General features: G+C 47.2%; 1 protein-coding gene across 7 annotated transcripts in view; it reads left to right on the top strand.

Annotated features, from left to right (window-relative positions):
• The window catches only part of DENND4C (DENN domain containing 4C), a 121,539-nt gene that overhangs the window by 39,909 nt on the left and 56,268 nt on the right, over nt 1-25,362 (top strand). For all 7 annotated transcript variants that reach the window (XM_014525644.2, XM_025191760.1, XM_025191759.1 and 4 more), the window contains exons 4-10: nt 8,028-8,097; nt 9,829-9,998; nt 11,242-11,483; nt 14,530-14,596; nt 17,755-17,813; nt 22,346-22,490; nt 23,075-23,250. In XM_014525644.2, coding sequence (XP_014381130.1) covers nt 8,028-8,097; nt 9,829-9,998; nt 11,242-11,483; nt 14,530-14,596; nt 17,755-17,813; nt 22,346-22,490; nt 23,075-23,250 — 929 coding nt within the window. The remainder of the gene's footprint in view (nt 1-8,027; nt 8,098-9,828; nt 9,999-11,241; nt 11,484-14,529; nt 14,597-17,754; nt 17,814-22,345; nt 22,491-23,074; nt 23,251-25,362) is intronic.

A 25,362-nucleotide genomic window follows, 5' to 3' on the forward strand; every position in this document is an offset into this window, starting at 1 on the left:
CTGGCAGGAATGGCCCCTCCTATAGCCAGTGGCTGGCACGGGGATGCCTTGCAAAATCTCCCTCTTAACCATGGCCTGAGGGTTCATACCGCTCCCTATGTCGGGGTCGAGGTCTGCACAGGTGCCCTAGCTGTTCTCCTGGGACGATGTAATGGATGTTATGCAGCTCGTGTTAACATGGTCCCAGTGATTTACTTGAGCGCTCCCATCCTGGTCGACAGGGTGTTTGCGGAGAGCCTGGACATTGCAGGCATACACTACCTTGTCACGCCCCCCTGGACACCCAGGCGGTGAGGGTGGTGATTTCCAACATGCCCCCACACCTTTCCAACAGGTCTCGAGTCCGTTGGCCAGCTTCTGATGGGGTTCCTACGAGTCCCTTTTGCCGACTGATGATTGGAAGCAAGGACCCAAAGCCAAAGCATGTCCTGTTCTTTCAGCGGCAGGTCTTCATGCTCCTCAGGGAGGGCCCCCAGTCTCTGCCTTGCTTTTTGAACCTCATGCTCGACAGATTTGTGATGTATTTTTCCTTGGGGGAGACCACGTGTTTCCAGTGTGGTAGCTCTTCCCACCTAGCAGCCCAGTGCCCACAAAGGAAAGCAGCCAGACCATTGGCAGCTGCAGTGGCGCCAAAAGATGGTGCATCCACTTCTGGGACACAGGCCCCGCCCAGGGAGGCTGGGATCTCTTCCCGACTTCCTTTCACCCCCGTCCATTTGAGGAGCTGGGATCTCCGGCATGAGAGCACCATCCAGCAGAGGGACTGGGACTACTACCCAGCACTCTCCCCTGCCTATCCCACTTACAGTGCCCATCCCCCCTCCCCCTGGTGCAAAGGCTCCACCAGGTGGAAGGGCTGATGCCTCCACTTGCCCCCTGGCCGCCCTGGCTGAGGCAGTTGGGGTGGCCAGGGCCCTGTTGGATGATGGGGCTCAGGCCTCCTTCCGACCGTCCTTCACCACGGCCTTGTCTGAGGTGGCTGGCCCCAGGGGAGCGGACTGGGAGTGGTCCGATCTGTCCCCTACGAAGGGGAGGTCACCTGCCACTAAGAAGAAAAACAAGGAAAGAAAGATGAAGGGGGCCTCTCAGGACACCCCATCCCCACCAGGACCCTCCTCAACTTGCGGCGGGGGGACCTCCGCTGGAGAGCCTGACCCTACTCCGGCTGTCCTGCTGGCGATCCCATTGCACATGACTGCAGACGGGGATTACTTGGTGGCAGAAGAGGCAACAGCAGGGGTCACCAACCCCTCGCCTCTCTCCCAGCTTCCAGAGTCGGGTGGCAGTAAAGATGATAAAGAATGCCTCTCTTCTGGAGACCTCACCAAGGGAGCAGCAGAGGAGTCTGACCTCTTAGTCTTGTCCCAGTCTACCGGATTGGATGGGGAAGCTAGTGAAATGGAGATCCAGCTTTCTGAGTTTCACAAGCGACCTCAAGAGCAGGATGACCTCTCTTCCCCCTAAGAAGGTGGGGATCACTCTCCTGGTGCCAGTCCTCGACCTGCACAATGAGAGGAGGCTGATGTGTCTAGACATTGAGGATGTAGACACTGCGTTTGTGGGTGAGCTTCCACCTGGGGTGTAGCCTCGCCGTTCTTCTGTTGGGAATGTCCAGCCCATGTTGGCAGACCCCCATGGGTTCCCCCCAACTATGGGAGATTCCTGGCCTTTTTGAAGCAGACCAAAGAACAGAAGAATGTGCATCACTCAGTGGTGCACAGATCCTAAGCTCTTGGTCAAGGCTGCTAGAGCTGTGGCCAAACTTACGCAGTAAGATCTAGGCACCCGGCAGCTGGCTTACTGTCTGGAGAAGCTTGCACAGCAGGTGAGAGATGAGTGGGGCTGGGGGGGTGGTCCCTGGAGAAGAGCAGGGCAGGATAGACCTTCCCCGACCTGTCTCTACTATTTTGCTCTGGTCTTGGGTGCTCACTTTTCCACCTACACCTTACCTCGCTCTTCATCTCCCTTACCCACACCCATGGCAGCCACGACCATTGGCACTTTTAACATCAACAGTTGTCAAGATCCGATGAAACAGGAGGCTTTCCTGGAGCTCCCGCACCAGAAATGGCTGGCCGTCGCCTTCCTCCAGGAGACATGTTCCAGTGGGCTCAATCAGGTGGCTTGGCACAGTGCCTGGCAAGGCTACTTGTTCCTGAGCCACGGCACCAACCTCAGTGGTGGGGTCACGACTCTCCTATCGCCACAACTGACTTACTCCACAGCTTGACATGGCAGTGGCATGGGAGGTCATCCCAGGCCGCCTGTTGACTGTCCATATCACCCTAGCACAGGGGTGGGCAATTATTTCAGGCGAAGGGCCGCTTACTGAGTTTGGCAAGCCATCGAGGGCTGCATGACAGGCAGCCAGGGGCAGATAAATATTAATTTTCTAAATTTTTAGGGGCCCCACGGGCCAGATAGAATGGCCTGGCAGGCCTCATTTTGCCCACTCCTGCCCTAGCGCAACACCACCTGCTACTCGTCAACGTCTACGCACCCGCTGATGGCCAGGAGAGGGTTACTTTCTTCAAGACCCTGGCCACCTTCCTGCGCGATGCTAGTGAGGATGATGACCTGCTCCTCATAGGCAAGAACTTTAATTGCACCATTGACACCTCATTCAACCACACGAGGCCTGAGCCTCACCTGCTCTCAGTCTGCAAGCTGCAGTCTGCCTTGGAGACCATGGACCTTGTCAACGTCTGGTGAGCCCTGCATCCTGATGTGCGCCAGTACACCCAGGCCAGGATGAGTGCTGGTGGTCTCACTGTGGCTTTCCTTGACCACCTTTTATGTCACCAGGCACCATCTGCCACTCCTGCACAGGGCCCGCATTGTTCCCTCAGGCTCATCAGATCATGGCCTAGCCTGCTGTAAACTGAGCCTACCTAGGAGAGCCTGCCCGCAGGCACCTTATTGGTGCTTCAACATCAGCCTACTTCAGGACTCCTACTTCCGGTACCGCTTCGCCCATTTTTGGCGGGGCTGGGAGGCCGCAAGACTGAGCTACTCCTCCTGGAAGCTATGGTGGGATGTGGGCAAGGTACAGATACGGGCTTTTTGCCAGCAGTACACCCAGCTGGCCACAAATGAACTGTGCCGCCATATCTGAGAGCTGGAGGAGGATGTGGCAGATCTCGAGGCTGCCCTGCTGGCTGCTGGCAGCGATGCGGTGCTGTGCAAGAGCCTCTGGTTCTGCAGCAAATGCTCGTGTGACTTGGCGGAGAGTGTTGCCCCTGGAGCGAGGATCTGCACCCTCTGCCAAGAGGTGGCTGAAACTGATGCTTCAACCCACTTCTTCAACCTGGAGTGGTGGCAAGCAGCAAGCAAAATCTTAGATCACCTCAAGACCCCCAAGGGCTGGGTAATTACGATCCTGGGCGAAATATGTGAGCACGCTGTCACCTTCTATCCTGACCTGTTTGTGGCTGAGCAATCCTGCCCTAAGGCCACGCGGGAACTCCACAAGGCCTGCAATGTCTCTGTGCTCTGGAAACCAGTGAGCTTGAGCGGGAATTGCCTGCGGAGGAGCTGGCAGCCACTGCAGCTGGCCTCACCTCCGGCAAAACCACAGGCCTCGGTGGGTTACCTGCCAAGTTCTACAAGACCTTCTGGCCTCTCCTCAGCCCCTGTCTCTTGTGCATTTTCCAGGAGAGCCTTGCTGACAAGATCCTGCCGATTAGCTGCCACCAAGCAGTGCTCACGCTGCTGCCCAAGAAGGGAGACCTTGGCTGCATTAAGAACTGGCGGCTGTTCTCCCTGCTGTGTGCAGACTACAAAATTCTGGACAAAGCACCTCTGCATCATCATGGCCTCCGTCACTGGGCCTAGGAAGAGCTACTGTGTGCCAGGCAGGACCATCCAAAACAACCTGTTCCTGTTGTACGACCTACTCACAGCCAGCGAACTCTTTGGCCTTGACATTGGCCTCATCTCTATGGACCAGGAGAAGACCTTTGATTGTGTGGGCCATGCCTAGCTCTTCCAGACCCTGGAGGCCTTTGGCTTCAAGCCACTCTTCACCGGGGCCCTCTGGGTCTTGTACCAAGACACCTCCAGCCTGCTCAAGGTGAACGGCATGCTCTGTGCTCCATTCCCTGCACACGGGGGCAACCGTCAGAGCAGCCTCCTGTCAGGCCTGCTGTATGCCCTAGCCATCAAGCCGCTGCTGCACGCGCTGCGGCACCATCTAAACAGTGTGGCCCTGCCATTGGCAATGGGCCTGTCCATTGGCCCTCCGCTCTTGCTGTCAGCATATGCGGACAACGTGACCATCTTCCTCAACACCCAGGAAGACGTGTGTGCCCTGACAGACTGCCAGTGAGCCTATGAGAGCGGGCCTCTTCAGCCTGTGTCAACTGGGCCAAGAGTGATACCCTGCTGCTTGGCACATGGACCAGTGTGACCCCACCAGATTTGTCAGGGGGCCTCACCTGGTGCCGCAAGGGCCTCAAGGTCCTGGGCGTGTTCCTGGGGCCACCGACCTTCATGGCGCACAACTGGAATGGCCTTGAGGAGGGGGTGGAAGCCCGCCTGCAGTGGTGGCACTGGTGCCTACCCAGCCTCTCCTACCGTGGACGTGTCCTCATCACCAACAACCTGGTGGCAGTGACCTTGTGGCACCGGTGCGCTGTACTCAACCCGCCATCAGACCTACTTGAGAGACTCTAGCACCTCCTGATAGACTTTTCTGGGATGGGTGCCACTGGCTCCCACAAGCCTACCTGTCGCCGAGGGGAGCCAGAGCCTGGTTGACTTGGTGAGCAAGATGGCCACTTTCCACCTGCAAGCCCTTCAGAGACTCCTCTATGGTGAGGAGTGCTTACCCTGGCAACAGCTAGCGTGCCGGTTCCTGCAGAGGGTGGGGGCCCTCGGCTTCGACTGGGAGCTCTTCCTGCTGGTCCTCACACTCCTGAACTGGGCGGTGCTTCCAGCCTTCTACTGAGGTGTGGTACAAGCCTGGCAGGCTACCTTCCACCTCCAGCCCCAGGCCTAGCATCTGTTTCCCACAGCTGCTGAGGGAACCCCTGGTATACAACCCAGCCCTGTGGCACCCTGTGCTGAGCCTGGCCTCTGCCAGCCTCATCTAGGCGCATGTCCTCCGCCTGGGCCATCTCCTAACCACCCGAGGTCCTAACCACCCAGCTAGGCATGCACTCTGTCTGCAGCATGGGCCATGTGCATGACATCCAGGCTGCCCTCCACCGGAGGCAGCAGCCACCCTAGATGACCATCTCCAGGCATGCCAGATCTCCCACACTGCAGATGCCCCGAGTGAGGCTTTTCTCATGGTGCTGGTCACCCTGGCCATGGCCAGCAAGCTGGCCAGTGAGCCTGGCAACCTGCTGACGTTCCCCATGCCTCCCAACAGTGACACAGGTTGCCCCTTTGCTTCTCTGTCACGTAGAAGCTTTTATTCCTGGGTGGTTCACGTCTGCTGTACCCAAGTGCTGGTGTTACTTAAAATTGCCAATAGCTCAAATTAAGAGTGAGACCTTAAAGAGGAGATAAGGCAAAAATGCTGTGTTTATTGGTTACATGAAGCAGATACATAAGTTTGGACACACCAGTCATACAAACAGACATACACAAGCATCCATAGACAGACATACAGACAAAACCACTCCAGTAAGATGTTATAGCTACCAGCAGATGTTACTCAATATTAGCACTGGATGGCCGGGTCTGGGCTTACTGAGGGTGATAGGAGCAGGGGAAGAACAGACATGCATGCCTGTGCTCCATGAGGTTGTAGAGAGTGGATTCCCTGTCTTGACTTGTCTGCATCCCACTTTTATAGGGATTTCAAGTCTTTGTTTAGCATTGGGTTTTTTCCATGCTCAGTCTTTAGGTCATTCTCGTATATCTTCAATGAGGTCATTCCAGTCATTGTGTAGTTGGTATCTGTGCCTTGAAGCATTATGTCCTTGAAGCACTGTGTAGTTCAAATGGCAGGCAAGATATGCAGAATTCCTTCTTCTCGCTATCTTCTTTGAACTTGATTCAGACATCCATTAATTAGCTTAATTAGTTTACGATCTGGTAACTTATACATTGGCGCCTTGTTGCTTATACAATCAGTTAAATCTTCTACTGTTTGCATGCATATAGTTACTATTCTTTCACCATTCACTGTCTCACACAGACACGTACATAGGGCATACAAAGTTCATCTACTCATGTCAAGGAGGGAACAAGCACGAAATGGAGTTTTAGTTGTTCATACAATCGTAGAGGTTGATCAATTCAATACTATTATAACTTAAACACAATAACTAATATGCAAAAATTTATACTACACTGGCAGGCCACCCCGATACACTGTGGCGACGGTGCCTGGGGCCGCCAGATTCCCCCTGGCCCACCCGGCTTGGTGCACATTGTATGTGCACCAACTGCCAAAAAGACTGGCGACCTACAGTGGTAATTGCTGCACAGCATCCTAGCCACAGACACGTTTGCATCCCACTTTGACCCAGCAACCTCGGTGACCTGCCCCTTCTGCCCATGGGGCATTGAGGAGAATCTCTTTCATGCCTTCCTCGAGTGTCCCCTTCTGTGGCTGCTCTTTGTCACCCTCGAGCCGCCACTGTGGGCACTGAACAGGCGCCTCTCAGAGAACAGCTACATATGCTCCTACCCATACTGGGCAGCCGATTGGGGCAATGTCTGTCTGGCCAACTTGCTACTAGGTCAGGCCAAGGTGGCCGTCCTCCAGAGCCACCGCAACCGGCTTGCTGGGACCGGCTCAGATGATGCCCTTTGGTTTTTTGGTCTCCTGGTGCGGGCGTGCCTCTCACTGGAGTTTGAGAACGCTGTGCTCCAGTGGGTGGTGCCCGCCTCGGAGGCATGCTGGGCCCTTGAGGAAGCGCTGTGACACGTGGAGGACGGCCGTCTTCAATACGCATTCTGATGTCATGACCAGTCTGGGCGACCGGGCAGGCTTGGTGGCAGACTGCGACTCCCAGATTGTGCTGCGCCCTGGGCCCTCACCAGGCTGCTTTTTGCTTTCTTCTTTGTGTGGGAAGTTTAAGGTGTTGTTACGTGTATGATTGGATAGAGCAGGGTAGGAATCGTTTGTTCATAGAGGGCTTTGGCCTGTACGACCGTGTGTCTGCTGTCCTGACTGCATAATGGCATGTTAGGCATGATGTGTAATACAGCAAAGGTGTCTGTCACTGTGTGATGTTATGAATATAATGACACGGCACTCTTGTTTTGATGGTAATTTGTTTGTCTTTGCTTTGTATATTGGACCTGGACCCCAGAGGGACCAACTTTTTGTACACCGAACCTCTGAATAAAGTAGTTAAAAGTCCGTCCGTCCTTCCATCTGTCCTTCTGAGCCAACCAAAAAATGTGCATTGTAAACAGATATTTATTTGATACCGGTGCTGCTTGTCTATTCAAAATATTCAAAAGTGATAGAATCCAATGTTCTGCTTACATTTTTCTCTTCTTGTGCTTTCCATTGAGGTTGGATGTTAAGTCTGTTTTGTTTTTATTTGTATAGTCTGCTTTGCTTTCAGTATTAATGTTTCAATCTTAAAATGCTGCAAGAAGAGAATGGTCGTTTAAAACACTTCTACGATTCCATAAAATAGTATAAAACACTGCCAATATTTCCTTTGCCTCTTAAGCTTATGATTATAAAAAATTAAATTTGGGGCCAAATTTCCAATGATGGTTTCTATCCAAAGGTCTGATTTACATGAGCAAAGGAAGGAAATGCTAGAGAGCGTGAAAGCTACAATTATTTTGATTCTCTTATACTAATTATCAGTATGTTTGAATGTTCAGCAACGCAACGCGTTATTCAAGTTTTACTTTTATCTTTAATAATGAGTATGGGAATTCTGAATGTTGATGTAAGTTGCTTTGTAAGGCTTTTCAATACTTTTAATTATTTTTATTTAAATATCTGTGCTTTACTTGTAAGTATAGATTCAAACACTTAATCTGTTGTAATTGTTTTGGTGGCTTTTTCTATAGGCTTTGATGAAATTTAATTCTGTATTTTACAGTGGGGGTCCAGTGTGTACCTTTGTTACAAAAAGTCTGTGCCAGCTTCCAACTCAATAGCATATAAAGCTGGTAAGTAATTTTAAGTCAGCCCTTTTGAAAGCGGGTTCTGTAAATACATTAGCGGTACATAAATGTCCTGGGTAATATTATTATTTATCTATTCTTCAGCTTATAAAAATCTGTTTGCTGTCAAACTGCTGGGCAGAGATCTGCTGTAGGTCAACCAAAACAAACTCTATAATCCTGTCCTCTGGTTTATATTGGTTTCCTCAGGCAAAAGTCTGAGCAAATATCTGAAGTTCGTACCTTGTTACATATGGTTTTAACTGCTTTTGGTTTTTATTTTTATGGTTTACCTCGACAAACTTGGCAGTCTGGCAGCCTTAAATCAAAGACTTCCAAGGTTTGTGGGTATAGTGAAAAGCTTCTTTTTTGATCTTGAGTATTTTGGGCAGAAGACATGTTTGGAGGCTCTAGGCAACTTTTTACATGCTTCCTTCTGTTTTTCTCATAGCTGTCAGAGCATTTTTTATATTTTGGGAGGGTTAGGTACATTTCTCCTCTGCTGCAACCTGCTAATCTGTTCTGGTGAAGAAGAGCTGAAGAATGTCTCAACTAAGAAATGGCTGGGAAATTTGCGGTTGCTACTCTTACTCCTTGAAAATCACATTAATAAAATCTAAAAAAATCTCCCCTTTGCATGTACAGACAGCAGAAATCCTGGGATGGCCTCTTTCTTCACCTCTTGACTGAGACAGATTGCCAGAGTTTGTTTCATGAGTAGAAGTGGAAAGCACAGGTTGTGTCAGAGGATGCTACATAACAGGGGTGTCTTTATGGCAGCCTGTTGGCTGCATGTGGCCTGTGTTGGAATAAATTGTAGCTTGTGTGACTACCAGAGCTGCTGCATTTGGTATGGCTCCTAGCCAGTAAATGTTGCAACTACTCATCCTCACCCTCTTACCCACCATTGAATTTGGGGTCTTCAGTCACTGCTGCAACTCAAATGGGCAGCCGGGAAAAAGGAGTAGTGGGTAGTGGGTGGCATCATTTACTCTTTGGGTTTCAGAGCTATGTATGCAAGTGCAACAGCTCTGGAAGCCACACAAATAAGCCCCTGCCTTGCCACTGCAGGTGGATCATCCAGATCACAAGAAACTGCAGGGGCTGGATCTGTCCTGTGGGGCCAAATAAGCTGCTATATTGTAACTCTGATAAGTAATACTGGTATGTTCATGATTGTGTGCAGTTTTCTGGAATTGAAGCTAGGTGCATTGCCTGGAAGTTGCTTAATAGTTGCACTTCTGTGTTGACAAGTCAAGCAAACAGGGGATTAGTGTAAACTCATTGAAGCTTTCAGGTATGTTTCCAGTCGATGAGTCTTCTTGGTATTCCAAGGAACTTTAACCCTGCTGAGCTAATATATTGCTAGTATATATGTTGAGTTCCTTCCTTGGAATTTCTTTGTAATGTAACCACTTAAATGGTTTACTTATTTTTAAGGAAGAAACCAAAATAGCTCCTACTTGGTTCAAAGCCAACACTTTCACTCATGACTTATTTTTTTTTTTACAATTAGTACTTGTTTGAACAATTACAAATAGTGAGGGTGTGTTTTCCATGGAGCGTTGAATACATTACAATTAGATACTTTAATTTCTCAGTTTAATGGGAGTATACACAGCTGCTGTGGCTGATTTAACAGTTCAGTTGATGTATACTTATAGGAAGCATATTGTTATTCGTCTGTTCAGGACTTGCAGATTATTGAAAATGCATTTACTAATGTCTCTCTGAAAGGCTTGATTTTCAGATATCCAGAGGAGGATTATGAGTCATTCCCATTGTCAGAATCTGTTCCTCTATTTTGCCTTCCAATGGGAGCTACTATTGAATGCTGGGATCCTCAAACCAAATATCCACTACCAGTGTTCTCAACATTTGTACTGACTGGTTCTTCTGCAGAAAAGGTAGGGCATAGTACAGTATATTTTGCATTTTATTTTAAATGCACATTGTCAGGTTTTATGCTAAGTTAGAGTTATGTGAGGGTCCAATGGAATGTTTGTTGTCAGATTTTGAGAAATTTCAGTTGTCCCACTGAATATCTGTCATACATTTTGACATTATTTATGGGATTATGATGGAAAAAGGAGTCTCACTGCTGACTGCTCACTGCTGACTGTTCAAAGCTAAGTAATCTCCTTTTCCTGTGAAATAATGTTTTGCTTCTAGAAATTTAAGAATTTTGGGATGATTCCAGATGCATATAAAATTCACAACAAAATAGACATTAAAGAAATAGGTCACATCCACGTGAAGGCTTATTTTCACCCTAAAGGAAGGTCCAGTACAGACAGACAGGAAGGAAATAGCACAAGAAAAGTTTTGTGGTGTTTAGTTCCATGAACTCAAAACATACACAGGTTTCATAAAAACTAAAATTGCTGTTCCTGGTGCTCCAAATTCCATCCACAAGGGCAAGGGAAGTTTAGTCCATCCCTAATAAGATGTTCAGTTGTCTCATGTATAGCGGTATTTTGCTACAGTTCCTGATGGTCAACTCTTGTGATCACTGCTCCTAAAATTACTGCTTGATCATAAAGGAAGCTGAAACCATTTTTCCAGCTTAGCAAGTCTTCTTGATAAAGAACAAATGAAGTATGCGCCATATATGCATGTTTTGTCTTTGAGGGAACACATTTTATGGTATCAGTGTTCATTTTTGCATTGTCAGTTTGCCAAGATATTTCAGTTTGTATGCAGCTTTGACAAAAGAGGTGAAGTGTTAAGAAAAGCTGCTCGTCGGTCAAAAACTTAAAAGTGAAATGGGTTCTAAACTTAAAGCCAGTACGTGATGGTGGATTGAGTGAAAATAAGTATGATAACAGCGTTTTTCTATAACATGCCAGTTTAACAATCTCCTGAAGAAATTCAGTTTACCACATCTAATTTTGGAGGGAAGTGGTGGAGAAGAGCAGAGTGGAATAGTAGAACAGCGGGGGATCTGAAAAGCTAGAAATAAAAGTTATTTTGTGTAATGTATATACATTTTCTTTATGTGCACATAGATGTAACACTAGAAGTCTTAGCCATGGGACATACATGTAAACAAACCCACAAAAACATAAAGTGGTGAAGAATACTCTGAAGAAATGAAGCTCGACCTTCTGCTTAATCTAGGGCATAACCCCTTGTCTTTGTGTCCTTCAGGTCTATGGTGCAGCTATTCAGTTTTATGAGCCTTATTCCCGGGAGCTACTAACAGAAAAGCAGCAATTGCAGCTGAGCCTCCTGACAGCTGTGGAGAGAAAAGTGGTTACTGCCAAGTCCATCAATTCCAACAAATGTATCTGCCTTCTCTCACATTGGCCTTTCTTTGAAGCCTTTCGAAAATTTCTTATGTTCATCTACAAGCTTTCTGTTTCTGGGCCTCATCCTCTTCCCATTGAAAAGTAAGTATAATGTTTTCCTATAAATTGCTTCAAGGCACTTAAATATAGCATTAGCTCAAAATGAGATGATTTATTTAAAAGTAGCATCTTCAGCTGGTATTTTTATTCTGTACTTGAGCTTGTTTGGCTTCTACTGTATTGACTCGCACCGTATTGACAGGAATCCATTGTTGCTATTGTTAGCACAGCAGAACCAATACAGCTCTTAGGGTGAGCTGGATTTTATTCTGCCTCATTTGTTATATCAACAAGCTGTTGGTTGATGATTGTCCTAAGGACGAGTAGAAAACATCTAGATTTTCAGATCCAAGCAAACATTTGCAATTTAAAAGGGGAAAATTTGTTTTTGTGTTGATTCAGTATGAAATCACTGAAAAATGAAGAGGAAATTCTGGGATAATATTTAAATAATATTGTAGGTTATTTCTAACTGTTAGCAACTGACCCAGATGGGCTAGCATCATCTCTAACTTCCGTATAGTGCAGGATTTCCAGGCTCCTATGAAACAGGACCCTGCAAGACCAAAAAAATTACAACTCCTAATATGGTGGTGGGTATGTTAGGGGCATGACTATTCTTCTAGAAATGGCAGAGGTGTCATACATATTAATCATTGCTTTTTGTTACATTTCATCAAAAGCTGAGATATGTAAATTTTGGTCCCTTTATAAGTAAGGTGTGCAAATGAGAATGCATTCTTGTCTCCCGGTGTTGTTTTCCATTGGTTCCCCGCTAATATTTTTAGTTTCTTTTGCACACCAGGAAAGTGTAAGAGTAGATTTTTTTTGTACACGAGTGGATGAAGAGACCATTTTGGGCATGTTTTAAATCTGAACAACTCTCTGGACAAACTATTATTATAACTAGCAAAAGGACCATATTACATACCTGTATACATAAGCAAGATAGAAAGGTGATTGGTAAAAAAAAAAAAAAAAAAAAAGAGAGCAAAAAGCAGCCTGGAGTTGCAGTCTACCACCGAGCCCACCCAGTTGCCCAGACTGGTCATGCCATCAGAGCGCATATTGAAGATGGCCATCCTCCACGTGGCACAGCACCAACTCAAGGGCCCACCATGCCTCAAAGGCAGGCAGTGCCTGCCGGAGCACAGTGTGGTCAAAATCCAGCGAGGGACCCGCCTGCACCAGAAGGCCAAAACGCCACAGGGCATCGTCTGAGCCGGTCTCAGCAAGCCAGTTGCAGCAGCTCTTGAGGACGGCCATTTTGGCCTGACCTAGCAGAAAGTTGGCCCGGCAGATAGCACCCCGCTTGGCCACCCTGTATGGGTAAGAGCACATGTAGGTGTTCTTTGAGAGTCTCCTGCCCAGCACCCACAGTGGCGGTTCGAGGTTGACAAAGAGTGGCCCGAGGTAGGGACAGTTGAGGGAGGCGTGAATGAGGCTCTCCTCAATGGCCCTGGGGCAGAAGGGCAGGCCATAGAGGTGGCTAGGTCAAAGTGGGACTCAAATGTGCCAGTGGCTAGGATGCCATGCAGCAACCACCACTGCAGGTCGCCAGTCTTCTTGACAGTTGGTGGCTTATACAGGTGTGCGTCAAGCGAGTTGGGCTAGTGGGGAATCTGGTGGCCCCAGGCACTGTCACCATGGTGCATCAGGGCAGCTTGCCAGCACCTGGGCATGGTGGACATGAACAACCCAAGCATACAGGCTTCTATAGGGCAAGGAAGCAAAGGGGCAACCTGTGTCACTGTTGAGAGGCACGGGAAGCATCAGCTGGGTGCTAGGTCTCTTGACCAGCTTGCCAGCCACAGCCAGGGTGACCGGCAGCGGTGGGAAGGCCTCGCTTGGGATATCCGTGCCAAGACATAGGAAGCCAGGGAGTCTTACGCTCAGGATCGCCCCATGCAGCTCCAAGTGGGCCTGGTCTGAGGTGTCCAAAGAGGGAGGGAGGAAGAAAAGGAGGAAGGAAGCAAGGAAGTTAATTGCTTGGATCAGGCATGAAAATTCTCACACCTAGAAGTCACTACAGGAAGTGTAAAAGTGTATAGGTAGAAAGTTTGCTAAAACTCTTCACATTTGCCCTTTCAGTTAGAAGATTAGTATCAATGCCTTCTTACTTTGAGCTGGCATGCAGGGAGAAATGTCCTCTTGCCATTTTAGTATGGAGATAATAGTAATTTAGTTGATCAGAGGGGATTTTTTTTTTGCTCGTCTGTTTTGTTTGGTTTTGTGGGAAAGAACAGACTTCAGAGTAACAATAAGAAATCTTACAGTGTCTCTTAATATACCTGTTTCTAGGCAGTAGGTAGTGCACTGTTCTAACTTCCTGTTAGTGCTATATTTTGGGGAAAACAGTCATCGTGTAAAAATAAAACCTTATGATTTGCATAGATTCTAAATGCACGCAAGCTAAGTACATGTCTGATTATGAGAACACATTTCATAGAATGTATGTGAAATCATGTTAAAAGGGTTTTATTTAATTGCATTTCAGAGGTAAAAATTTAAAATGAAAGTCCCTTTCATCCATTGTGTCTGTTCTTGAAAAATTGGTACCTGAGTGTATGGCAGATGGACAAATTGTAGAGTGTAAGAGTTGGAGGGATTTACTATGTATTGGGTAGTTTCCAGTAACTGTATGTTTTATCTGTACTCTCCTGTGGTATATTGAAGTTAAGCAATCTTACACAATTTTGAAGTTAAACAATCTTAAACAAAGTTAATCTTAGCTCTGAATAAACAGGGTTTAACCTGGGATAGTATCAGGCATAGGCCTACTCTGTGATAAGACTCATGGAAAGTCATCCCTCCCCCTTTTAACTCAGTATAATTTCTTTGTCCTTTAGGATAGTATGTGGGCTACTCTTTAGGATCTACTATTACTACTTAAAAATAAAGTTTATAAGAAATGTCTTCCATATGATGAAATACCTAGTTGCAAAAATGTTTTTGCAGATTTTCTGTTGGACTGTTTTAAGGGAATTAAAAAGAATTATCTTAAAGCAAATCAGATGAGAAACTATCTATTGCATTGAAAATTGAAACTGTGAAATTCAGAAGCAATTTGTTTTTAATTTCTTTTCAGGCATATATCCCACTTTATGCAAAATATATCTTTTCCTTCACCTCAAAGGCCAAGGATCCTTGTACAGGTAACTAAAACTTCTGCTTCTTGTCATAGCATTAGGGTGCCCTTCTCTCAGTCACTGAAAGCATGAGTTCCTTCAACTTTTCACCTCAGCCTTAAAACTTCCTACACAAGCAACAAAATGTTACTCTCTTATATCCCTGTAATTTTAGATTAGCTAAATGCTGTATTTACTCAAATATGAGAGGAGGGTTTTCCCGCCAGTTGGCATAGAGGAAAAAAGTCCTTTGTCTTAAAATCACATATAACGAAACCTTATTCAATCCATTGGCAATCATTAAACTGCTGCCAAAAGCAGCATGTGCTCAGCAATAGAAACCAACTCTGAAGCTGATTAAATGCAGCCAACATTGAGCATGACTATAAAGCACCTGACCCATATTGGTTAAACATATTGATGAGAACCCTTTTTTTTGTGTGGCCCTTAAAAAAACCAAACAAACAGGGGGGGGGTGTTCATTTTTGGATGGAACTGGCACTGGGCCTTGGAGGTACTGTAATACCAGGCCAGCACTAGGAGGGCCAGAACTAGCCTTGATATCCTCTCTTTGGTGCCACATGCTACATTTGATCTCAGCTAAAAAGGCCAAGGTACTGATGGGAATCTACCAGAAGGATAGGTGAGTGCAGCCCATCTGAAGAAAATATGTGGTAGTAGCCATTAAGCACAGTTCCTCTGAGTGCCAATTCTTTTATCAAGTCATGGTGAGCCATCACATTACATAATTTCAATTTCCTCTTCACTCCCACAGCTGGGCTGCAACTTTCCCATGTCCAGTGATTCCTGTTTCTTTACCAGCCTTAAATGTCTGGCAAACATCAAATGGGGCTCCAAACAGTTCACTAGAATGCCTCTGTCGCTTTCACTCTCAGCCTAGCATACATGATTAGTGTGGTCGTATCCTCCATGATGTGAAGTGGGACCAGGTTGCCCTGTACCTCATCTGTATATAATTTTTACAGCATCCCAGGCCTCGTGACAAAAACATTTGGTTCCAGTCATGAGTGGGGGGCTAATTAAGTACTCACCTTTGTGGGGGCTATCTAGAGTACACACATACTGAGCAGTGCTGAGCCATGGAGTCACCATGGGTTGAAGTCCTGGTGACACTCCTGGAGTCCAGCCCAATGAACTGTATGGTAAATCATGAGCCTTTGGTTTTAAACTAATATCATGCATAGTTTAGTAGTGCTTAAAAGTGTGTTTATGGAGTACCTGTGGTAAAACTTGCAACAGTTTAAAAAAAAAAAGATGGTATGTATCAATTCTGGAGGAGCTTAGTATATGGATACTGGTATGCAAATTGCTACAGCCATATTTCATTTCAAGGTATTTGCTTTCAAATTTGCTCCTCACTTTCATGTGCTCAGGGAGAGCAGAGTTGATAGAAGAGGGGACAGGAATTGCTGGGGGAAAAATTGGGGGAACAGAGGGCAACAGGACCACTGAAGGACCGCCCGTGGGGATGCCAATTAATTAATTAATTGAGAGGGTCGTTAATCCTCTATGACCCACAGGTAGTCAGGTTTGGGGGCATTAAAGTAAGTTAATTTCCCTGAGCATTGATTTATTGCCCAACCCCACTCAGAGTTAGAAAGGAGTAGCTACACACTACACCACAGGTAGGTTGAATAATATAAGTTGTATTACACAACAAAACCCATGCAACAACTACCCAACGCAATATTCCTGTAACACCCAAGCTGTAACACAATAAAATACACCCAACGGGACAACCCGACGCACATCCCAAACCCGATGTCCCTGGTCATGCAACCAATCAACTACACATTACAGTGAGCTTCAGTCACTACACAGTTAACTGCTGTGCAACTTCACAGACAACCCAGAAACCACAGATGGCAGCAAGAATGCCCTGGGCCTAGTCAGCAGGAGAAACCCTCTGACAGTCCATGAGGATTTCTAGCTTTTCCCTGTTAAGGTACTTAGCACCTCAAATAGGGAAAGGGTGATACTTTACCCAACTGCAGCTTCCACAGCCGAAGCCCAAAGGAAAGAGCGCAAGACAGGTAATCCTCAGCGAACTCAATCCCAATGACCAGGTCACAGCAAGGAATCTGCACTCGACAAACTTCCACACTCCAAGAGCCCGGAGTCAGAACCATCTAGCCTGAGTGAGAGCGAGGCTGAGGCCGACCCTGAACCCTGAGAGCTCCTGCTGGCTGCTCCAGACAGGATTTATAGCCTTCTAATCACACCACCTGTCTCTCACCCGCTGGTCCAGTCATCACCCGTTTCACAATACCCAATCAAATTCAAACCTGGGCAATACTTAAAAGGACCAATCCATTCAAACTATTTCAACTCAATACATGCAACATTATCATAATTAACATAGCAACATTGATAAACAGTTGCATTACCATTATACACTGTGCATGCCCAGACCTTAAAAGTAGGTCATGATTTCATCAAGAATGAGAGTTCAAACCCTCTAGAAACTTCTCACCTCGGGTCATGACGCATGTATGGACTTTCACTGTTCTACACTACCTGACCCCTCAGATTTATTTTTCCTGCTGTAGCAATAGGAAGGGGATACATTCAAGGCAAACCTCTAATAATGAGATTCTATAACTGAAAAATTTGATAACAAATTTATAAATTTTCCATATGGAGAATCTAATTATTGGGGGGATTGTCTTCTATTTGAGTAAATATGGTTAAAAGTCAAGGAGTGTTATTTTAGATTGCTAATTGTGTAATTGGCAGCAGAATGCTTCTCAGCATCATCAAATTCCCATCATCCTCCCCTTCAGTTTGCGGGCACCATTTACAGTACAAGTTTGTTCTCTCACCTCTCCATACAAGTACAGGTTAGATGAACAGTGTCTACTGGCATGGTCTTCAGTACTACTATATTTAATCACTTGGCAGTGGTTGAGTTCAGTGTTAAGTCATAGGCTGTTTCATATAACCTTTGTGCGTCTTATCAGTGACTAATCTGAGTTCTGTTGGCCCAGTGAACAGAAATTAAGGACTATCCCTAATTAACATCTCCCATATTTTATTGTGACTTCTTGTTCTTATTCTGCCTGGCATCCCAACAGAACATTGATATAAACATTAATTGGGACATTGTATGTGTATTGTCCTTGGGATTGGCCATACAAGTTATTTAATGTTTCCCTGTTTTGCAGCTTTCTGCCCATGATGCATTAATACTGTCTCAGCCAGTTTCTACACCTTTACCACTCAGGTAATATTAACTGTTTAAATTATATGTGGCTTGCGAAGTTTAACAAAATAATGGATTGGGGATGGGGATGGAAAGCATTTTTGCAATGTGCAGAAAATCCCTATCATGTGAGGGAGTAATCTGGTTTGAATAATAACTATGTCCGAGAAGCAAAAAATTAGTTTGCTTGCCCACAGATGTTGAAAAAACAAGCAAACAAACCATACCCCATCCCCACGCTTTACCAGAAGGAGCAGCATGTTATTTTGACCCGACGTGGCTCTGCAGCATCTGTGTAGATTGGGTGCTTCTGCGGGGTTTTTTGGTGATTCAATCATCTATTACAGGGGCTGTCAACTTGGGGTGGGCGTACCCCAAGGGGTGCCTAGAAAGGTTGTAGGGGGTATGTGTGGGTGGGCAGGGACAGAGTGCAACCTGACGTGCGGTGCTGGCGTGTCCCCTAGTGCGTTCGCCTGTTACCCCAGTGTGAGGGAAAGACGTGCTGCCAGCCTCACGCAGGACACTGTGGCGCCTCCCTGCCCCCAACCCCAGCTGGCTCTCCTGATTGACTGCTACCCTCTTACAGCAGAGCTGTGAAGGTCTGAACGGGGGTGGGAGGGGGAGTGTGTTTTATGCCCACCCTCAGTGGTGCACAATTTGCCGGTCACAGGACTGGTCAGCAGCCCACGGAACTGTGACCGGCCATGGGAAAGCAATGCAGTGTGCAGCCAAGTGGGGTGGCAGCATTGGGGCCAACCATGTGCCGGCTCCACTCCCAGCACCACCGCTACGCACACGCCTGGGAGGGCATGGGGGGTGCATGCCCCTGGATCAGTATGTGGGGCAGGGAAGGCTGCAGATGCGGCTGGAGCCAGGGCAGTGCTGGGATGTTCCCAGTGGGGGTGCTGGTCTGGGCTGCACTGGGAGGGGGCTTGGGGAGCTATGGTGAATTTTGGGGTGGCTGTAGCCCCTCCCATAGCCCTGCTCCCAGTGCCACTGCCACCCACCCCAAGCAGAGCTCGGCGCAGCCCCAGCCTGCAGCCACAGCCCACTCTGCCCCCTATGCAGATCTGGGGGGCACATGCCCCCATACCCTCCCAGGGGTGCATGTAGTGGCAGGAGCTGCCACCCCCCCTGTGTAGCCTCCCATACCACATCACTCCCTCCTTCACTTTCTTTTTGATTGGGCTTGGGGGAGGCAGATGGAGACCCCCATAGTGCAGAAGGGAGTGGGGCAGGGATGAATCCTTCACCCGTGGCCCTACCCCACTCCCTCCTGCACTGTCTCATGACCCAGCCTGGCCTGGGTCCCATTCACCATGAATGGGGCCCTGGCTGGACTGGGTCATGGGACATTTGGAGCCTGGCACCCCTGAATGAGCTGCCGGGCTCTGATTGTCCCATGACCTGGCCCGGCTGGGGCCCCATTTATGGTGAATGGGGTCTCAGCCAGGCTGGGTTGTGGAACAATCCCCACAGTGCAAGGTGAATGATTTGCCCCTGCTCCACTCCCTCTTGCACTGTGGGGAGTCTCAATTCTCCAGCCCCACTCCCTCCCTCACCATTTTTGGGTGGGGGGCAGATTGAGGCCCTCGCGGTGAGGGAGGGAGCAGGGCAGGAGCAGGGTTTGGGGTGAGTGGGGCCTCAGGCAGGCCCCAGTCACTCCAGCCCCTGCCCCAGCTCCAGCCCAACTCCCTCCCTCACCACAAGGGCCTTGTTCTCCCCCCTCCCCCTTTAAAAACAAGAAAAAAATATAAAGGGGTACATGTGCTGAAACTTTGAGACCAAAGGGGCACACTTGTTAAAAAAGGTTGAAAAACCCTGGTCTGTTAAATAAAAGCGCCAGAAAAGCCCCATGAAAGTGCCTGATCTCTACCGGCTTTGGGAAAGCCGGGTGCAACTAACACACTGTCTCTTCTGGATATGTACTAGGCTTGGTGTGGGAGCGTGCCAAGTTTAAAATAAAGTGCCATTTCTTTTTTACTTTTTCCGTGTCTGCAAGCAGCAGAAGTTGATGCTGAAAACTGAGCTTTAAGAATCTATTGTTGTTGCTTTAAGATTATTTCTTATCCCATTTTTTCCCTTCCCCTTCTAATATATGGGAGAGTGTGGCTGCCAATTTTGAGAAATCAGCTAGTAGGTGTGTGCAAGTATGACAGGAAATGTTAAAACATGTTTGAACAGTCTGTGGTTTGGCACATTCTCTTTAAAATAGTCTACCTCTCTTGCTCTGGAGCTCAGTGCACAACATTTAAATTTATGGATTTAGGTGACTTCTGCACATTTTTAAATCAACCTTCATTCCAACTAGACAGCAAGGAATAATTTCCATGATTATTTTCATATTGGAATCTATATGTATTACTGTACTTTCAAAATGTATTTATCTTCGGAGTGGATGTTAGCTGCCAACCAACAAACTTGACAGTGACAGGGGCGTGGAGCATAAACATACTCTTGCTCTGGAACACTGGTTTAAACCCTTATTCTTACATACGAAGTGTTGTGAAATCTTAAATCTCCACATGTTATTAGCAAAGAACATGCACTATCTAAACTGTATGGAATCCAGGAAGTTGACCTAAGTAGGGATAACGCCTTTTCATAGATTTCATAGACATTTGGGCTGGAAGGGACCCCGGAGGATCATCGAGTGCAGCCCCCTGCCCCAGGGGCAGGAAGTCAACAGGGATCATAGGATCCCAGCAAGATAAGCATCCAAATGTGTCTTGAAGGCGTTCAAAGTGGGTGCTTGAACTGCCTCCGGCGGCAGTCTGTTCCAAACCTTGGGGGCTCGGACAGTGAAGAAGTTCTTTCTTATGTCCAGCCTGAATTGGTCACAGTGGAGTTTGTGACCGTTCGATCTTGTCATCCCGTGGGATGCTCTGGTGAACAGACATTCCTCCAGATCCTGATGAGCACCCCTGATAAACTTATAGGTGGCCATCAGATCACCCCTGAGCCTGCGCTTTTCCAGGCTGACTAGCCCCATGGCTCTCAGCCTCTCATCATAAGGTCTGTTTTCCTGACCTCTGATCATGCACGTGGCTCTCCTCTGCACTGTCTCAAGCTTCTCCACATCCTTTTTGAATTGTGGAGCCCAAAACTGGACGCAGTACTCCAGCTGCGGCCTCACCAAGGCCGAGTACAACGGGAGAATGATGTCCTGGGATTTGCTTGAGAAGCATCTATGGATGCAAGCCAGCGTCTTGCTCACTTTCCTAGCCACAGCATCACATTGAAGGCTCATGATCATCTTGTGGTCAATCATGACCCCCAAGTCCCTTTTATCTGTAGCGCTAACCAGCGTAGCACTGCCGAGCCTATAAGGAAGCTGCAGGGTTTTTCCTTCCAAGGTGGAGAACCTTGCATTTTTTGGTGTTGAACACCATCGGGTTCTCGTCTGCCCATTTCACGAGTCTGTCCAGATCCGCCTAGATCACCCTCCTATCCTCAGGTGTGGATGCTTTACCCCAGAGTTTGGTATTGTCAGTGAACTTGGCCAGTCCGCTTCTGACACCAATGTCCACATCATTGATGAAGATGTTAAATAGTATAGGCCCTAGGACAGAGCCTTGTGGGACCCCGCTGGTCACAGCGCACTAAGACGATTGAATCACGTCGACCACCACCCTCTGGGTCCTACCACGGAGCCAGTTCCCCAGCCAGCGGATCGTGGTGACATCAAGGCCGCAGTTAGCCTGTTTAGCCAAGAGGTGATAGGATACCAGATCGAAGGCTTTTTTAAAGTCGAGGTATACAACGTCGATCTCTTCCCCCTTGTCCAGGTGATAAGTCACCTGGTCATAAAAGGAAATGTCAAGCGAGACCTACCCGCAGCAAACCCATGCTGGGTAAGATAGGATGATTGAACTCTCTAAAGTCCCATTTTATAGCCTTAGCACTGTGTTGAAGCCTTTTGTCTGAGTTTTGTTACATTTAAGTCACAGGCAACTAAAGTTTGCTGAAGATATGAGAGCCAACTGTAGGCTAGTTTGAGCTCTTCACTGTGTATTAAGGGTCTTCATATTTTTATTTTGATTTCCTGTATTTGCCAGTTTCACTTGTGTTTTCCACAGTCTGTTGTACTGTTTAATACATGGATTTAATTTCATTTTGATTCCAAGGAGCGGCCAAAATGTGCTGAAGTATTCCATCTTAAACAGGAATTCTGGTAGCTTTGTACCTGGAATATTATCAACCATTAGGAACCATCTTTTCATGATGCTTGCTGTATTTCTTGGCAAGGTGGGCCTGGATATGTAATGAGAACCTGAAACAAAAAGAATAATCCTTTTTAAAATAATTTTTCTTGGTTGTTTAGCTTCTGTTTACAGTAGTGAAAATCCTGTATCAAGGTAATTATTGCCTGTCTACTCCTGGAATTAGGTGAAGCCATTAACTTCTCTCAGCCGGTCATGGTCTCCAGCAAATACCCAGCACATTGATCACAGTTGCTGTTGCTGCTGTTTCTCTAGCTGTGTTGAATATTGCTGTTCAAATCCAAGTAACTTTCTATACTTTCTCCCACCCCTCCTGCTCCCCCTCCCCAGTGGAGCAAACTTCAGCACCCTCCTAATGAATCTTGGACCAGAAAACTGTGCTACTGTGCTACTCTTTGTACTCTTAGAAGGCAAGATCCTACTACACTCCCTTAGACCAGCTGTGCTAACAGGTGTAGCTGAAGCTGTAGTAGCTGTAAGTATTGAATATTTTGTAGTGCAGTGAATTATATTACTCCTGACTCTGCAGTGTAATTTTTATTCTGTTTTTCATCACTTTCTAACATTAGTAATGAACTTTGAGGCCTGTTAATAATCATGATCTACTCAAGTAATGAACTTTTGAGGCCTGTTAATAATCATGATCTACTCAAAACTGGAAAAGTGTGTTGTGCTGTAAGCACTGTTAAAGAACAGTTCCTGACACAAAGACAAAAATTTTACAGTTTCTTACTAAAGGAGTGTTCCCCCCATGCATTAAAAAATTCTAACGTTATTTGATTGTAAGATAGGATGATTGAACTCTCTAAATGCCCATTTTATAGCCATAGCACTGTATTGAAGCCTTTTGTCTGAGTTTTGTTACAGTTAAGCCACAGGCAACTGAAGTTTGCTGAAAATATGAGAGCCAACTGTAGGCTGTTTTTGAGCTCTTCACTGTGTATTAAGGGTCTTCATATTTTTATTGTGATTTCCTGTATTTGCCAGTTTCACTTGCATTTATTGCACACAGTCTGTTGTCCTGTTTAATACATGGATTTCATTTCATTTTTCCTTTAGATGATATTTCCATTTCAGTGGCAATGTCCATACATCCCCCTCTGTCCTTTGTCTCTGGCAACGGTGCTCAGTGCTCCTGTTCCATTTATAGTTGGAGTTGATTCACGATACTTTGATCTGTATGATCCACCACAGGACGTTGTTTGCATTGACTTAGACACAAACATGGTGTACATGTAAGTTTGAGATTTTTTAAAAAACTTTTGATAGTATATACAGTAAAATATCAGAGGTACCCAAAAAACTAGATACTTTCAAAGAACAGTGCGTCAACAGATGTTTCTTAGTCCCTGTCTGTCTCTGCTGTTGCTAAAGCTGCATAACTAATTGAAGTGTATTGAACTGACATTTTGAGCTAAATTCAGAAGTGAAGTAAGTGTGTAGAGATGGAATTGTATATCTGGAACAGAAAAAGTAACCATTTTAGAGAGTGTAAGCCAGAATAGAGGCAGGGTCTGCATCTTCTACTATTCTACAGGTTTCCCGTTAAACCACTACGCTACTTCTGAAATTTGGCATGTATGAATGTGATAAAACTGCAAGTATGTGTCCAATGAACATGGAGATCAGTCAGCTGAATGTTAAGACATAAACTTATAAACACGTGCAAAATTATTAGCTAATAATTAAAAAAATACCGATGTCCACTTTGCCATTTTCCACTGGTGACGCATGGGGGTGCATGTGCATCCCATGAGAGCACTGGTGCACTCCCTGACAGTAGAGTTCCCGGGCAGTGGGGGCAGGTGAGAGCGCTGGTGCCCCTCTCAGAGTGCCAGCCGGGGAGTGTGGGCGCCAGGAGATGCAGTCACCTGGGACTGATTGCACTCACCTGGAAGTGCCAGCGGCATGCCGCTGCCATTTGAGTAAGTGGGATCAGTCCTGGGGGGACATCCCCCCTCCCCCCCCCGGTCGGCAGGATTGGCCATGGAGGACCCTGCCCCCCAATCACTGACTGCCCACTGGGAGGCGTAAGTGCAGGAGGCACCTATGCCTATGCTGTTTTCTTCCAGCATGATGGCTTTTCAGTCTAAGGAAGGTGAACTGGAGGTGAGCTATGGTGACATTAGACATACAGTGTGTGGATGCCTTCATTAAAACTCAAGGTCTTAAGTTTCATTTTAATTCTTTTAGTGTAGAATAAGCTGTGCAAAGCAGCAAATCTGAGGTTTAGATAGGTTTTATAGAATTTTTCTAGTGCTGCAAGAACAGAAAAAAAAATTGTTCTCACCCCACTAAAACCACAGTTCATGTACCAAAAATTACATTACAAATATAACTATTGAAGGGAGGAAAATCTTAATGTTGTTTTGAATGTACTCTGCATGATTCGCCCCTGCCTCAGCCCCACTCCCTCCTGCACTGTGGGGGGGCTCAATCCCCAGCCCCAGCCTCACTCCCTCTGGGCAGATCGAGTCAACGCAGTGAGGGAGGGAGCAGGGCTGGGGCTGGAGCAGGTGCTGCCCAGCCAGGGCGGGGAAGGGCGTGGGATGGAGCCAGTGGCTTACCTGGGAGGTGTGGGGCATGGGGACAGGGTGGAGCAACTCCTGCCACTGCACACCCCCAGAGGAGGCATGGGGGGCATGTGCCCCCCCCCCCAGATCTGTACACAGGCTGAGGGCAGGCTGCCAGTGTGCATTTGGGGCTTGGGCTGCTCCAGCCTCTTCCTGGTGGCTGCACTTGGGTAAGGCAAGGTGGACGGCAGCAGCACTGGGAAGGAGGGCTACGGTGTGTGTGTGTGGGTGGGGGGAGCCACTCCAAAATTCCCCGTAGCCCCCCCTGGCCTGAGTGCAGCTGCCGGGAAGAGGTTGGAGCAGCCCCGGCCTTGAGTGCACAGTGGCAGCCCACCCTCACCCCGTGCACAGATCCAGGAGGGCACATGCCAAAGGGGCCAGGAGGCTTCCCTGGCTGACCAGAGAAATCCAGGGCAGCCTAAGGGACAAAAGGGGAGCACATAAAAAGTGGAAACAGGGAGAGATCACCAAAGATGAATATACCTCCTCTGCTCGTGCTTGTAGGGAGGCAGTTAGATGGGCCAAAGCTGCCATGGAGCTGAGGAAGGCAACCCAAGTAAAAGACAACAAGAAATTGTTTTTTAGATATATTGGGAGTAAAAGGAAGGCCCAGGGAGGAATAGGACCCCTGCTAAATGGGCAGAAACAATTGGTGACGGACAGGGGGGACAAGGCTGAACTCCTCAACGAGTTCTTTGCCTCAGTGTTCCTAAGTGAGGGGCACGACAAGTCTCTCACTGGGCTTGTAGAGAGGCAGCAGCAAGGTGCCAGACT

Source organism: Alligator sinensis, unplaced genomic scaffold (genome assembly GCF_000455745.1).
Source record: "Alligator sinensis unplaced genomic scaffold, ASM45574v1 scaffold59_3, whole genome shotgun sequence".
NCBI lineage: Eukaryota > Metazoa > Chordata > Crocodylia > Alligatoridae > Alligator > Alligator sinensis.